General features: G+C 38.2%; 1 protein-coding gene across 1 annotated transcript in view; it reads right to left on the reverse strand.

Moving 5' to 3' along the window:
• Positions 1 to 541: 541 nt before the first annotated feature.
• The window catches only part of TBXAS1 (thromboxane A synthase 1), a 237438-nt gene continuing 220460 nt past the window's right edge, over positions 542 to 17519 (reverse strand). The window contains exons 10-13 of the mRNA XM_074193562.1: positions 16229 to 16320; positions 5330 to 5467; positions 2846 to 3008; positions 542 to 862 (exon numbers count right to left, since the gene is read on the reverse strand). Of these exons, the coding sequence (XP_074049663.1) occupies positions 788 to 862; positions 2846 to 3008; positions 5330 to 5467; positions 16229 to 16320 (468 nt within the window). The 3' untranslated portion in view covers positions 542 to 787. The remainder of the gene's footprint in view (positions 863 to 2845; positions 3009 to 5329; positions 5468 to 16228; positions 16321 to 17519) is intronic.

Below are 17519 nucleotides of genomic sequence, written 5' to 3' on the forward strand. Positions count from 1 at the left end.
GACATTATGCCACTTGTGCAGGATATTGATATAGGGTGCAAAGTCTTTGGGAGAAGGGATTGTTTGGGATACAAGAGGAGGGAAGGATGAGGGGCTTTAGAGTGAGAATGTGCTTTGAAGAGAGTGTGCACACAGACTCCGCTTTTTGGAAGTATCGACGTAAACTCCTTTAGCTTTTGTTCCAACTTCATTTCTACTGCCAGGGAGAACCATGGGGCTTTAACTTTGAAGTGCTAAGAAAATCATGGTAACCATTCTCAGGTTCCCCTCTGCATTGGGTGGGAGGTGAGGTTGGGTCCCAGGGCCTAGCCTTTGAACCAGTGTGCTTTCTAAACTGTGTTTAGACTTAGGTCCTGGAATAGGTCATTGTGCCCTGAATATTTCCTGCTTTAATTTGTAGTTTTTCTTTCCTAAGGTCAAGGTACCCTTTAAATTTCCCAAGGTTTCAGAACTTTGTCAAGAGTGTTTTCTTGTGAATCATATAGAAGTCCCCTCAGACAGTAGATCTGAAGCACAAGTATCAACTAATTCAAAATCAAGTGCAAACTGCTCCAACAAACATTTATTAAGTGTCTAGAGTATCTGTAGCAATAAGACTCCATATTTTTCATTTCTTATATTGGCATGCTACTACATTTTTTTTTTTTGTGAATTGGAATAGCCGTTCAATGGTTTTCTTTCACTCAAGAGGATTCCTGTGAGGTTGAGTTCCAGGGATGAGAATGACAGTGGGTGAGAAAAACTCCCCTTCAGAAATACAGACAATGGATAGGGGCACAATTTTGTTTTAGCGGGATACAATCTTTATGTAGACTCCATTTTGGGGTCCCAGGGCAGATTTGGATTTCAGCTGCAGGGGTACCTGAAATGAATAGCAGATAGATTAGAATATACAATCATTATAAGGAAATATAGATTGTACATATACAACCTGGACTACCATGGAGAGGAGGGAGGGCAGGAAGGGTGGTAGGAAAATATGGAACTCATAAACTTGCAAATGGATGAATGTTGAAAGCTATCTTTGTGAAAAAAAGAAAAATTTTAAAAATAATTTTAAAAACAGAATGTACAGTCATAAGAAAAACTTGAGCTGATCTGGAAGGAGATTCCATAGTCTAAAAGACAAAAGTAAAAAGTCACCACATTTCAGACCTGAAACAGGAAAATGGAATGACATGTGTGAGAAAGGGGAAGAAGACAATTTTAGCTATTATCTACAAAGAGGACTAATATGTATTAAAGCTAGAAAAGTAACTTGGAGCTAGATTTCAAAGGGGCTTAAACTTGACTCTAGAGGTAATAGGGATCCAGGGGAGTTTATTGATGAGCAGTTAAGAGCAGTTATCTACTAGCTTCCTGAGCTTCCTGTCCCTATTCATATGTGGGTTTCCAAATTTCCTGACTTACCTCAAATACCAGATCTAGGTAGTCAGCCCTTCTCAGATTTGGTGGGTGCCTAAGACCACCCTAGTCACCACCTGAAGACTGACAAACCATGTTTTCAGAAGGAGGGAAACCTCTTCCAGAGAACTTGAATGTCACCGTGTCCTTATCATTCACCCTTGCTATTTTAGGGCAAACTAAACCTCCTCCTTTGCTAAATGTTCACAAACTTGCCTCATTTCATCCCAATGTTGCACCTGAATTAAGATGGTGCTGGCCTCTGGACAGGTCTCTGCTTTAGGAAAATCCCCTTCTCAATTGGATGAAGGATGGATTGGAGAGAGGAAAGACCATAAAAATACTTTCCCTTTTACAGATGAGTAAAACAGTCAGTACTTAAAGAAATTAATATACTATTCACTGGGAGATCAAATACTGAAACTTAAATACTTTGGTCACATAATGAGAAGATAGGACTCACTGCATGTGAGAAGGACTGAGGGCAAAAGGAAAGGGGATGGCAGAGAATGAGCTGGATAGATCGTGTCCCAGAAGCAATGAACATGAGCTTAGATGGACTTTGGGGGAGAGTGAAGAAGAGAAGGGCCTGGCATGCCATGGTCCTTGGGAACAAGGAGTCAGCCATGATTCATCATCATCATCATCATCATCATCATCATCATCATCAGCAGCAGCAGCAGCAGCAGCAGCAGCAGCAGCAGCAGCAACAACAACAAATAACCAAACTAAACTTATAGCTTCCTAGTCCCCAGTCCAAGGATCTTTATTATTTCTCCTATGAAGCTGTTGTATTTTTGGACCTGCTCACAGCTCTTTGAATACAGGCAGAACTCAAATAACCTCTATCAATAGCTTCTTTTTGTGTAGCTCTTCAGCACCCCCATGAGGTGTTGGTAGTGCATGGAACATTATTTCCATTCCACAAAAGAAGAAAGTGAGAGTTAGAGGGTGAGGTGACTTGTATGTGGACACAGAGTGGTAGAAATTGGAGTCAGGCTTCAAAGGCAGGTCCTCGGATTCCAACTTCTGCGTACCTTCAGAATAACCTAGTACCTCCAAAGGGCTAGACTTGGAATTCCAAGCCTGTAAACCTACTGTTGCAAACCTGAAAAAGCCATGAAAACAATATCTACCCTCTCCCCCCCCCCCCCCCCCCCCACATTGTGTGTCTGGAATTCCTCCACCACCTTTGCTCTTGGAAAAAAGTTAGGATGTGGGTCAGGTAGGTGGTTCAGCGGATGGAGCACTAATCCTGGAGTTATGAGGACCTGAGTTCAAATATGGTCTCAGATACTTGCTGTATGATCCTGGGTAAGTCACTTAACCCTGATTGCCTCAAAAAAAAAAAAAGGAAAAGAAAAAGAATAGAACTGGATAGAGTAAGGAAGAGAATGAAGATCAAATGGATTTCCCCTCTGCAGAAAAGGGAAGGGCTTACCTGGGTCTCAGGGCAAGTTTCAAACTTGAACTTCTGAAGAATTCCGAGCAACGTCAACTTGATTTCCAGGATGGCCAGCTTCGATCCAATGCAGCCACGAGGACCAGCCCCAAATGGGAGGTAGGTAAAGGGCAAGTGTTGTTGCCTTGCTTCTTGGCTAAACCTGCAAGGTGAACCACATGTAACACATCAGTTCTGAAAATAAGGTCATTTTGATGTCCTGCAAAAGTATTCCTTATCTATCTAAGGGTTTTATTTTAATATGATGATAATTTATATTAGTATTGAAGCCTCTGACACTTTTCACACAATGATGCTGTGAGAAAGGTGCTGCAAATGTTGTAGTCCCCATTTCATAGCCTAGAAAATTAGGCACAGACAAGGTAATGGTTGGAATGGTTGGTTATTGCATGCATCAGAGTTCTTAAACCTTTCAGAGTTGTTTTTCTTTACAGAAAGGCAGAGTTGGCATATTGGTTAAAGAGCTGACTTCCAAACCGGGAAGACCTGGAGTCTAGTACTGTCTCTGACATAAGGACTCTAGGACCCTGGGAAAGTTATAACCTCTTAGCACCTCAAGGCTCTGATGACAAACTCAAATAGAAACAAGGGCCAGTAAACCATACATTAGGGTCCTATGGGTTACATGGTGATTTAATTTCAAAATGTAATATAATATTATCTATATTTTATTGTATTTTTATTTCTTTTGTTAAATATTACCCACTTACATTTTAATAAGGGTTGGGGGCACCTCAGGGCTGCATGTTCTCTCAAGAATATAAATTGCAGAGGAGGTACTGACCTATATTACTAGAGGGAATGTCCTCACTTGGAGGTTCTCTCTGTGTAAATGAAATCACAAACCTAGGCCTTATACTTTTATCTTCACAGTGTTGTAATCATTATAGGAATTGTTCTCCTGATTCTGTTCACCTTACTCTGTATCATCAGTTCATATAGATATTACTTAGTTTCTTATCATGTAAACAATATTCCATTACATTCATATGACATCATTTGTTTTATACATTTCCTCAATTGCCATCCACTTTGTTTCAGGTTCTTTATGGCAAATCTTGGTATTGTTGAGAAAATTTTTGTTTGGTTAAAAAAAGGTTAGTGGGGTTGGAAGGTACATTCTAAATTGTTTTCCAGAATGGCTAGACCAATTCACAGTGGCAGTAACAGTGCACTCGTATATTGGTCCTCCTTGATCCCCTCCAATAAATGTCATTTTCCTTTTTTGGTCATCTTTACCAATTTCAAGAAGGTGGACTTTCAGAATTATTTTAAATGTGAATTTATCTTATTTTTAGTGATTTGGAACATTTTTCCTTATGATTTTTGATAAATTGCTATTTTAAAAATTTTTCTTTGTGAGTTGCTTGTTCATTTCCTTTGACCCTTTGTCTCTTGGGGAATGTCTTGGGAAAGGTTAATACACATGGTGAAGATCACTTAGAAAATAGTGATGTAGGGAATTCAAGTCTCTCCTGCCTCAATGAATGTTTTTTAACCCCATTCCATCATGCTGCTCTGAAACACTTTGGTTTATGGAACAGGCTCAATGCATAGATTTATGCAAAGGTAAATTTTTGTCCTGCCCATATTGGAATTATGATTTCTGAATGATATATTTTAGTCAGTCGAGTCTATTTTTATGAGTAAAGTATAGCTTCACAAGCTGTCTATCAAGAATTAAGATCAGGTATTGAGAGCTAGCTGATTACTTTATAGGCACATCCAGACCTGGAGCAGGGTGAATGCGGCTCTACCCCGGATGCTGAAATTTAGGGGACACTTAACAGGTCTTCCATTTCTTTAATAGAATCAATTATCCCATTTCCTCCTTTCATTGAAAATAGCTCCCCACTGTTCTAGAACCTGTGACTCTCCTCAAAATGGGGCAGTGACCCAGGGTCCCTCCCCCACTGTGTCTTGTGTCCTTGGTTTTCTCCCCTTGAACTGAATTTGTTTAAAAAATTGATTTAAGGTCCTGACTCCATCCTGTTTTCCTGGAATGCATTTATTTTACTTTCAAATAAGGTTATTTTGTTATTAGTTTTACTTAACTGTTTTATTTTGTTATGAGACTTCTCATAAAACAGTAGTCATCTGTAGATGTTTATAATGTAAAAACAAAAAGACATTACACTGCACTTGCCACCCACTTTCACAAAAAAAGAAGAAAACATTTAGGATAAGAGACTAACAAAACAACCACATACGACTTTGTAGAATATATTCCCCATGTAGTCCCCCATCTTTCAAAAGAGGAGGAAAGTATGTCTCTTCATCTGTTCTAAGGGCATTTCATACAGCTTACATCAATAGCCGGCATTGCTAGCTATGATTCTGACCACTCTGGAGCAAAGTCAGAGGGTCATGAAGAAAGATGCTTCCACCAACTGAATGAGTCGCTAACTCCACCTACAAAGAAGTTTATTGAAAGGGGAGAAGGGGGACAAGGATATTTCCTACCTCTCTGGGATAAATGTCTCTGGGTTTGGCCAATATTCTGGATTGTGATGTAGATAGCCGACAGCTGTTTCCACAATAGCCCCAGCTGGGATATGGAGGCCCATTACTTCACAGTCTTTTGCTGTTTCCCGAGTGAACCTACCATAGGCAGACAATTACAGAGAATCAGATGCTATCGTTGAACTTTTAGAAACCATCTAAATGAACTGTTTGACCAATAAAACAAATCGAGGTGAGGACAATGTCTTCATGTATGATGACTGTGGAAAGATTAGAAAAATTTATTTCCCTCCTTCTCTCTGGCATGCAGAAAAAGATAGAAATCTGGTCTCTTACCAAATATCCCTGACCAAACATTTTTAATAATTTATTCTTGTCAAATAAAGACTACTTTTCTTGGTTTTCATGTCCCTTTAGAATCTGAAACCATCCTACCTTTCCCTCCTTGTTCTGGCATTCAAAGTCCTTCATAACATATCCCCTTCCCCACCCCTACCTTTCCAGCCTTCTTATATCTTGCAGTGGTGCAATAGATAGAAAACTGGCCTTGGAGTCAGGAGGATGGGAGTTCGAATTCAGCCTCAGACATTTACTAGCTGTATGACTTTGGGCAAGGTACATCCAGGGTCAACTGACCATTGGAGCCAGATGCCTCTGGAGGAGAAAGTGAGGCTGGTGCACCCCCCCCCCCCACTCAAATCTAGTTCATGTTCTTGCCACGGCATCACCTCCCTGATGTTGTGGTCTTCTTCGAGAATGCCGGATGACCATTATTATTCTGCCATCCTGTGACATTGGTCTCCTTGCTATTCTAGAACAAGAAACTGCACTTTCCAATGTCTAGCATTTTTCCTGTATGTTTTCTCCTTTGCCTCTTTCCAGACCCTCATCTTCTCTGTATTTCCCTTCAAGTCCATTTTCTCCAGTAAAGCCTTTCCTGATCGCCCTTAATTTTAGTGCCTTGCCTCTCTTGATTGTCTCCAATTGATCTTGTATATTGTTGGTTTGTATACAATTGTCTATGAGCTCCTTGAGATCAGGGACTGTCTTTTGTCTTTCTTTGCATCTCCAGAGCCTAGCAATATTTCTTTTTTTTTTTTCCCTCTTAAAGATTTTATTTATTTTGCGTTTTACAATTTTTCCCTTAATCTTGCTTCCCTCCCCCCACCCTCCACAGAAGGCAATTTGTCAGTCTTTACATTGTTTCCATGGTATACATTGATCCAAATTGAGTGTGATGAGAAAGAAATCATATCCTTAAGGAAGAAACATAAAGTATAAGAGACAGCAAGATCAGACAATAAAATATAAGTTTTTTTTTTTCTAAATTAAAGTTAATAGTCCTTGGTCTTTGTTCAAACTCCACAGTTGTTTCTCTGGATACAGATGGTATTCTCCATCACAGACAGCCCCAAATTGTTCCCGCTTGTTGCACTGATGGAATGAGCAAGTCCATCAAGGTTGATCATTACCCCCATGTTGCTGTTAGGATATACAGTGTTTTTCTGGTTCTGTTCATCCCACTCAGTATCAGTTCACCTAGCAATGTTTCTTAGATGATTAATCATTGTTTACTTACTGACTTATTCTAAGTTATTTATTTATTTTGAAATTTTTTATTTATTTAAGGCAGTGGGGTTTAAATGACTTGCCCAAGGTCACACAGCTAGGCAATTATTAAGTGTCTGAAGCCAGATTTGAACTCAGGTCCTCCTGACTCCAGGACTAGTGCTCTATCCACTGTGCCATTTAGCTGCCCTTTTCAGTTTATTTATTGTCCTCCATGTATTCTGTGCTCCAACTAAACTGGAGTCCTGGAGTCCTGTGTCTTCTTGCCCCAATGCCTTACTTCATACTGTTACCAGGTCCAGAAATGTTGTCCCTCCTTGTCTCTACCCCCCCCTTCTTTAAATCCTAGATCAGATGCTATCACCTTAAAGATCATACTCTAATATAGATAATAATAATAATAATTTTATTTCATATCTTGTTAAAGCACCTATATAATCTTATGTATTATCATTCTCCATATTTGTATCTTATCTTTCTCCTAGACTGAAGCAAAGACTTTGCCTTGACTAAGTTTAACAAATATTTTTTGAATGAATTATAACAGTGAGTAAATTAAAAGGTATAAATATACCACAGACCAAATATTATCTCCTAAAACATAGTTAATGTATAGAGTGAAAAATTAATATAACATAGGGTATTGTTGCTGGTCCTGTCTTTCTCCCCACCACACACTCCCCATTCCCTTGCCAAATCAGAATTATAATAATCAAAAAAAAATCAAAAAACATTTCACTATGTGTCTAGGATTTTAAATACTGGTTACTGTCTGCAAGAGGAAATATGTAAGATAAAATCAAAGCCTGAAATGCTGAGGACAGAGGAGAGTGCTGAACTGGCTGCTTGGGTCTTGATCTACTCCTGTGGATTCTATATAGCCCTCCAAGAATAAAGGGAGGGATGCTTGCAAAGGCAGCCCAAGCTAGAGATGGAGACTGGCAGGGAATCAGACAGGGCCTTTCCTCAAACTTCCACATCTGGGAGAGTCTGTCTCTCCACAACTTTCAAGAAAAGTTGAGATCATTTTCACAAATTGCTGCAACCTTTCCATCATATATTGAGCCCTGTGCTCTTTAAAATCTCCAATGATGACATTTGCTCGGTACTTTTTAGTTTTCGAATTAAGTAAATCCAACACCTGCCAAAATTTCACTTTAAAAATTGGCCATTTGAGAGGAAAAATCCAAAAGGCACATCATACCCTCAAAGGCTCTATCTTCCCTTGTATTAAATATCAGAATAAAGCATATTATCTCAGCCTTCTCCTGACCCCTCAAAATTATCTTTACTGAGTGTTGATTATTTACCCCCCCATTACCCTTCATAAAATGCAATCCTCTATAGGTAAATTACGTATTGGTGCATTTTTGTTATATTTTATAAAACTAGTTGAATATAAAATCCATTTTATTACTCTCACCCCATTAAATGAAAGGATATGGGATAAGTTTCTGTTTGAGTTTAGCTTAAAAGATAGGACTAGTAAGCATCTGGTCAGGCATGGTTTATACCTGGTGAAAGTTGGTAAGGATATATTTGTATAAAATTGAATTCTGTGTAATTATAATAAACAAAAAAATGTACCTCCTGCTTTTTATAGTAGATGTGTGGAAATCTCTATATACTACCAAATGTAAAGGCTGAAGACAAAGGAAAGGTGTAGGGTTATATTTGGTAATAACTGTGCTATAAAAACAAAAGGTATAAGTAAAACTTTTGAAAAAATATGTAGTTGCCTAGAGTCTTGAAAATCAAATTAAAAGATCTTTTCCCTTAAAAAAAAAGGAAGAAGAAGAAAACTGCTCTAAGATAAGCTTCTATATTTACCATAGTTACATGGAAAGAAGACTAGCAGTAGAGATGTCCAGAAGTTCACTGGCAGCAGAATAAAACAAAAGACCTGTGAAATGTAAATATACAATGAAAGGACAACAAGGAGGATGAGCTAGAAATCTTGATTCAGGAAGACAAATTGGACCTTGTAGACTGGCTTGGATTCCAGGACTGGAGTATGGCCATGGAAGGGTATGCTATACTTTATTCAAAAGAAAAAAATAGATAATCGAGGTATAGGAGTAGCTTTGTGTATTCAGATGATAGACTTAGGGAAGAAATTCAGGAACTAGATTAATGGGAAATGGTGGAAAACATTTAAATAAAGATTAAAAGTGACTAAAACAGAGTGATAGCATGATTGGAGACCACCCAAATAGTCTGTCTGGCCTAGTCTGTAGCATTGACCAACCTTTCTTTCTTTTAGTTAGTACCAATATAGTTTTGATGATTAAGCAGGCAAGTGGTGCAGGGGATATAGAGTTCTGAGCTCCAGTCATCCTGAGTTCAAATCTGGCCTGTGTGACCCTGGGAAAGTCACTTAATACTGTTTGCCTCAGTTTCCTCATCTGTAAAATGAGTTGGAGAAGGAAATGGCAAACCATTCCAATATCTTTGCCAAGAAAACCCCAAATGAGATCACAAAGAATGAAACTACCCAACAAACAACACTACTATTTTTCATTATGCTTATTGAGAAACTGTTGAAGACTAGGAGTTAGAAAAGTAAGAGTTCAAATTCTGTCCCTCACCATGTGGTAACAATTTTCTCGGCCATAAAACTGGTATAACATTTAATATTTTGACATATGGAGCAAGTAAGTGGTGCAGTGGATATAGAATTCTGGCAAGAGTCTAGAACCCTAGGCAGACCAAAACTCTTTATTGAACACATATAATTTTGTATGTGAGAAAAATATTTATTGGGGACTATTTAGTGAAGAGATTTTTAACAAGGACATAAGGACTATCAGGAAATTACTAGCTCAGGACAAATTTGCAAATCTATTTTAAAACATGATGCCTATATGATGAAACTAGATTCCTCAGCAATAAGCTTGGAAATATGACACAATTCTTTCAGGAAATTGGTAATAAGTCTTCTCTCCTGGACCTGCTTGGATTTCCCTTGAGGCAACGGGGAGAGAGAGGGAAAAGGAGAGAGAGAAGGAGGGAGAGGCTATTGGCTATTTCTCTTTTTGAAGGGGAGAGATACTGAAGCATTCTTCATGAAAGGGAGACAGACAGACAGACACACACACACACACACACACACACAGAGAAAGAAAAAAGGAGGAGAGAGCTTAAGAGAAGAAAAGTCTTGGCTTTTTATCTCTACTACTCCTGGTTAGTTCAGGTATCCTGCTAGACTTCATATCTACTCAACTTTTCTTCCTTGAGAACTGATGGCAACAGATGCCAATCTCTTAAGGATTTGAATGCCAATGAGGATCTCTACCCTCCTTTCCAAGGAAGGAGTCGGATTTAATGCGGGGGAGTCCTACCTTGATCCTGAAAAGAAAACCCCTCTTTCATTCTGATTAACTTAAACTGTTGGGGACCACACATTCCTGAGACATACTTCGGTGGAAGTTGCAGGGGACAAATGAGCTATTATGATCATAACTGGCATTTATATGACATTTTAAGATTGCAAAATTCTTTCCAAACATTATCTAATTTGTGAGGTAGGAAATAAATATTATACCAGTTTTATGGATGAGAAAATTATTACCACATGGTGAGAGGCAGAATTTGAACTCTTGCTTTTTCTACCCCCAGTTTCAGCTATCTGCTTCAAACTGCTCCTTTTCCAATTAATTGGCTTCTTTATGCTCCCTTCCCCCATTTCATACAGCCAGAAGGTAACTGGATGGCAGCTCAGCTGTTGCTTATAATACTGCCAAAGAGCACTAAGTGATAAGCTCTACTTAACATTTGTGTCACCTGCAAATTTGATAAACATGCCATCTATTTCCTAATCTAAGTCACTGATAAAATATTGAATAACATAGAACAAAGGACAGACAACAAGAAGATATTAATGATTAGCTCTTCTTTGGGTCTACTCCTTCAAATACTTTTGAATCCACTCACCTACTATCTAGCCCCTGCCTCTACATCTAGTCTACAAGAATACCACATTTTCTTTAAAATAAAACAAAAATCCACAACAATCTAAGCAGCAATCCTCTGAATTACTGTAAGCCTAGTAACCCTGTTAAAAAAAATGAGATTTGGCTCTTGATAAATACATACATTTGCTCCTAGTGATCATGCTTCCCTCTCTAAATGCCTACAAATAATCCTTTAATAATAATAATACTATCTTCTAAATATTTTCTCTAAATGTAGTAAGGTCTTGTAACCTTGTTAAAGAAAGGAAAGGGGCTTAGGCTGAAATGACCTGCTCTTGATGATTCAATCAGACTCATAGACTTACTTCCTTTTTTCTTGTTCACCCAGTTTGATTTTGTCTTGAGATATCTATGCTACATGTTTTAACCTCCAGGCCACCTTTTGGCATTTGAGATAGGGATTATACATCTTAAATAAAAATGCTAAATGAGATCACTTTGATCTGTGTGTCTAATAAAGCAAATCTTTAATTGAATTGAACCCCATTTATCACCAGTGTCAGGGACCCAAGGGTAAAGTATATGTTATATTCTGTATTCTCATGGGAAGAAGCATTGAATAATATTAGTTATAATAGTAATAGCTGGCATGTATATAAATTTTTTGAGGTTTGCAAAGCTCTTTAAAGATTTCTGATATTCTAATGATAACTCTGTGAGGTAGATGTTACTATGATTATTCCTGTTTGTGTGGTACAGTGGAGTCAGACACCTCAGTTCTACTTCTTACCTCCAACAATGCGTGTGTGTGTGTGTGTGTGTGTGTGTGTGTGTGTGTGTGTGTGTGAGAGAGAGAGAGAGAGAGAGAGAGAGAGAGAGAGAGAGATTATGATTTGGAATGGATGGTATGTGAGATCTCTTCCAGTTTCAATCTAATGATCCCAAGAGTAAATTGAGGGTAGCAAACAGGATGCAGTGGATACAGCATCAAGCCCGGAATCAGGAAGACATGAGTTCAAATTTGATCTCAGACACTTGTTAACTGTGTGACCCTGGGCAAGTCACTTAACCCTGTTTGTCTTAAAGTCCTCATCTGTAAAATGAGCTGGAGAAGGAAATGACAAATGACTCTGGTATCTTAGCCAAGAAAACCCCAAATGGAGTCATGAAGAGTCAGACACAATTAAAAAATGATTAAGCAATAAGAAGAAGTTGAGGCCCAGGTTAATATGAGGCAGAAATGAAACTCAGACCTTGCTGATTCCAAGTCTAATGCTATGACATATCACTTTACTGTAATCAAAGAGCAATCATAGAATCTCTGAGTTGAAAGAGGCTTCTGAGGCTATTTGGTTCAATTCTCTCCAGGAATATGAATTCCTTTGATGACTTTTCTGACCATCAGTGGGGAATTTACTACTTCTTAAAACAACTTGTCCTGTTTGGGGACCATTCTAATTATTAGGAATATAGCCTTCCTTGTTGCTCCCACCTAATAGCCAAGAAGAAAATAAGCCAATATTAGGAACTTGCCACGTGCTAGCCCTGGTAGTATATAAATACAAACAAAAAGAAAGACAACCCAGCCTTCCAGTTTACATTCTAATAAGGAGAGAAAACCAAAAGGACTGAAGAGAAGGAAGAATAGGGAGAGGAACTAAAAATCCAGTCAAAAAATCAGAATCAGAGCAGAATGCCAGTGGGCAGACTGGGCTTGTCCGCAAAGTGGAGGCTTTTGGGACAAAGTCCCAAGGGGAGGGGGGTGGCAATGGATGTGAACAGGCTGCAAGAGTGAATTGCCCTTCTGGGGTCAAACAGAACCAGTCTAATCTTTCTTCTGCATGGTGAAACATGATCTAAGCAATAGAATAACAAAGCAGATGCTACAGTGAAGGCTTTTACAGTACCTGCTGCTAGATGATGAACATTCAGAGAGAACAGCAACATTTTACTTGCTATTATCCATTTGAGAAGCTGTTCAGAAAAGTATCTTCAAGTTTGTATAATTCCCTCTTTTAAAGAAAAAAAAGGCAAACAGTACATCTTAATGATGTTCATGTCTGGAAAATTAATTCCTCACAGTGCTGAGTTGAACATATGGTATGAGATAAAATCAGTTTGACTTACTCCTGTTTACATAGCCCTGAATCTGATCACTTCTTTGTTCACTCCAAAGAACCACTTATTGGGGAAAATCCGAGAGAAGCCTTCCAGGCACTTACTTTTCATTGGTGGGGATTAAACAAAGACCCATTAAACCTTTGAAGACCATACTACATGTAGAATATAAGCTCTCTGAAGGCAGGGACATTTTTTTTTTTTGCCTTGGAATTACCCAGCACCTAGCATCTTATCTTGCTCCTAGAAGGGGCTTAATACATTTGTTGGATCAAATCTGTTTAGTTGAATTACAAAGAAACATATGAAAGAGTTCCTGAATAGAATATGAAATATTTCAGCTAATAAGTACTGAGGCATGCTATAGCATCAATTAATATAGCCACTTGTGGCAAACACATTCTTTATGTCCATGATCTCATTTCAGCATAAATCCCTCAGAGTTGTGGTGCAAGTATTATTATTAGCAGTTTTACATATGAGGAAGCTGAGACTGAGACAGGCTAAGGAACTAAGCCAAGGTCACAGAGCTTATAAATGGTATCCCCAGGAGTCTTAAGATTCAGATGTGTTTGCTTTCCTTATACCTTCTTTGTGCTTACACTAATGATTCTGTAAAGGAAGGTGTAATTTATGTGGGATGTGGGCTCAGGCTAACTTCTTGGAGTTGTTGGTTGATAGATTGGTTTTTTTTTTCTTGAAGATGACCAAAATGGCATCACTATATTAGACATAATTACAGTGTGTCTGACTATGGCTGATCAGGTCAAGATGAGCTCGGAATGCTATTCCACAGGTTTGCCACAAATAGGTCATGTGAACATTTGGGGGCATTCTCTAAATTTGTGCATCTTGCATTTCTCTTGAGCTCCTTCGATTCTGATTTGCTCATAGAGAACAGCATCTTCTCTGGTGAGGTCACATAGTGCTGGGCAATCCTGCTCCAGTGTCTTGAAGGGTAAGCTTTGAGCTGAAGGAAGAAATGGACAGGGATTTCTGGAAAGGAGAAGAGAGGTACTTCATCCCTCCCTCCCCAGGTAAATGTAATACCATGACAAGGAATCAGAGGAAGACTTTAATAGAGAAACAAGAAAGAGACTTTTAAAGGAAGATAAGAGAAGTGAGCCCAGTGGTGAAAAACCTAGGCAAGGGGATGGTGGTATTCTGAAAGAGGGGACCATTTAACTCTTTTTTTTTTTAGGTTTTTTCAAGGCAAATGGGGTTAAGTGGCTTGCCCATGGCCACACAGCTAGGTAATTATTAAGTGTCTGAGGTTGGATTTGAACTCAGGTACTCATACTCTATCCACTGCTCCTAGCTGCCCCTTAACTCTTTTTTTTTTTGACCATTTAACTCAACTCTTCATGGGGTCAGGGTGGGGGAGTTGGTCCTGTAAAAAAGGAGGTACCATATCTGGAAAAAGGTTGGAGAGACCCCTGATAAATTTGTTATGCTACAGACTTAGGGGTGGTAGCTATGAAATAGAAGGTTCTTCCTGAAGGAAGAATAATAATATTGTTACCCAAGAACCAACAAAGCCCTCAGCCTTGTGCTATTAAATGCTCTATTAAGTATTATTATCTCTATTATATTGATGAGGAAGGAAGCCCAGAGATGAAGTATGGTATTGTAAATAGCATGTTGACTTTAAAGTTCAAGAAGACCTAAGTTTGAATTTTGCCTCAGAGCCTTATTATAATTCTGTAATCTCTGTGGGTCTTAGTTTCCTCATATGTAAATGAGAGTGGTAGACCCAAAAGATCTATCTCTAAGCTCCCTCCCAGCTTCAAATCAATGATTCTATGATAATACATATAGTTATTAAATACTGGGACTGCAGTGTGAACTTAGGTCTCTTGACTGTATAGCTAGTACGTTCTACTATACTTCTCTGTATCCTTTTTTTTCCTGTTATTGACTCAGAGAGAAATCCATCTGTTAGCAAACATTTATTGAGGGATTACTACATACAAGGTGTTGTGCGAGGCACAGTCTGTGTTTGTGGGAGCTTACACCACCAAACATAAGACACTATTTCTACACTTCAGGGGAGAGAGGACAGTTGGGGAAATAAGACATACATATGAAAAAAGAACCATCAATAGATAGCAACTTGAATAGTAACTGGGTAGCAAAGTGACCTGTCATCAAGAAGACCTGAGTTAAAACCTGGCCTCAGATCTCTCTGTTTGCCTTAATCCATGGGAGAAGGAAATGATAAATCACTCTTGTATTTTTACCCAGAAAACTCCAAATGGGTACACAAAGAGTTAGATATGACTGAAACAACCAATCACAAAAACTGACAGTAAGTGCTATACAAAATTAGGAAAGGGAAAGGGTAGTCAAGGCCACTGAATCACAGAATTTTTTTTTTAGGTTTTTTCAAGGCAAACAGGGTTAAGTGGCTTGCCCAAGGCCACACAGCTAGGTAATTATTAAGTGTCTGAGACCGGATTTGAACCCAGGTACTCCTGATTCCAGGGCCGGTGTTTTATCCACTATGCCACCTAGCTGCCCCGAATCACAGAATTTCTTAAAAACTGTTTTTTAAAGATTGAATTAGAAGGGACCTCATGAAGGCTATCTAGTTCAACACATTTCTGAAAAAGAACCCCATATATAACATATCCTCAAAAGTAATTATCAAATCTTTGCTTGAAGACTTCCATTATGGAGGAAACCATAACTTCCCAAGGCAACCCATTCTATTCTTGACTAGTTTAATTGCTATACAGTTTTTACCTTATATCAAACCCAAATTTATCTCTTCCCATTTCCCCCCACTGCTCCTAGTTTTACCCTCTGAGGACAAGAGAAACCAATCTAATTCCTCTTTTTAATGAAAGACCTAATACTTGACAGTTCTGATGACTGCCCTGAATGCTCTCTTTTTGTGTGTGTTAAACTGTGTTAAACAGTTCCTTCTATCGGTTCTCATATGCTGTGAGCCTGAAGCCTGTCTCAGTCTATTTGCCCTCCCATCAGCCCCTTCCTAAAATGGAATACTAAAGATACACTTTGACTAGACCAGCCTTATATATTATGTACAGTAAGAATATTGTTACCCTATTCCTGAAAAAAAAGAGCTCAATATTATTTTAGTCATTTTGGTTGTTTTATCATACTGTTGATTTATAATTCACAGTTCAATAAGACCTCCCCAGATCTTTTCCCAGAAAACTTTGATCTGATCATACCTTCCTTATCTTATACTTCTGAAATCAATTTTTTTGAACCTAAGTATAAGACTTTATATTTAGCCTCAATGAATTTCATCTTATTAGATTTAGCCTACCTAAAAGCTGGTGGATACATTCTCAAGGTCTCTGCAATCACCATATCCAGGTAGGGTAATTCTTCTTCCAGGGTACAGAATTTGGGGACAATCTACAAGAATGACACGAGAAAAAGGAAGCTGTGTTAAAATGATTCCAATAATGCTCGATTTTTCCATATTTTTCAAGTTGTAATTCTACCACAGATGTTTAAATAAAAATGTCTCTACTTACAAGCAAATATAACACAAATCTCAATAGGACAGTTTATGGCTCCTATACTGGAATTACATTGTATTCAGTATTGTTCAAAACAAGGAGGCTTTAAAAACTCTGGGTCAAAACCAAACCAAACCAAACCAAATCAAATAAACAAAAACCCTATTAAAATGATGAAACATGCTCTCTACTAAAAGAGAGGTGGCAGACACTACAGATTGACACATATTATGTTCAATATGTTCAATGTGTAAATTTGTTTTGCTTCTTTGTTACAAAGACAGAAGATAACATAAATTTTTGTTGATTTAAAACACTGAGTAAAAAGGAAATCTCTGGGTCATAGTGGGATCTCTGTGAAACTCAGGGAGACAGCATGGTCCACTGGAAAAAGAAATGAAAGTGTTTCCAGCAGATCTGAGTATGGGTTAGGGCTTTACTGTTGTCATAACCATCTGAGCCAAGACATGGTAGATGGTAGTGCTGGACTTGGATTCAGGAAGAACTGAATTCAAATCTTGTTTCTGCCACTTATTAGCTATGTGACCCTGGACAAGTCACTTAACATCTTTAGGCATAAACTAGAAGACCACTTTTCTAGGATGTTGTAATATTCCTGCTCTGGGTAGTTTAACCAAACTGCTGTAACTGGCTGCTTCCTGTATACAGGGTTCCAATTCCCATCTCCATTCCCTTGTACAGGCTGTCCCCCGTAACGAGAGTACATTCCCTCTTCACTTCTGCCTCTCAGAATCTCTAGTTTTCTCTAAGTCTCAGCTTAATTGCCATTTCTTACATAAAATGTATCTCGATTCCCCCAATTTGCCAGTACCCCCCATATCAAATTACTATATATATATATATATATATGCACATATATATGAATATATACACATATATTATATATAATATTTATTTATTTGTATAAATTTGTTTTCCCTAAATAGCAGATAAACTAAAAAAACCACCTTATATTAAGGAATATGCTAATAAATATTTGACAACAGAAAAAAAAGCACACACACTACACTTTCAAGTTTAATCTACAATATTCACATGTTCTGTTCTCCATAATTTTCTTTGACAATCAAC

The sequence above is a fragment of the Macrotis lagotis genome, chromosome 7 (genome assembly GCF_037893015.1).
Source record: "Macrotis lagotis isolate mMagLag1 chromosome 7, bilby.v1.9.chrom.fasta, whole genome shotgun sequence".
Taxonomy (NCBI): Eukaryota; Metazoa; Chordata; class Mammalia; order Peramelemorphia; family Peramelidae; genus Macrotis; species Macrotis lagotis.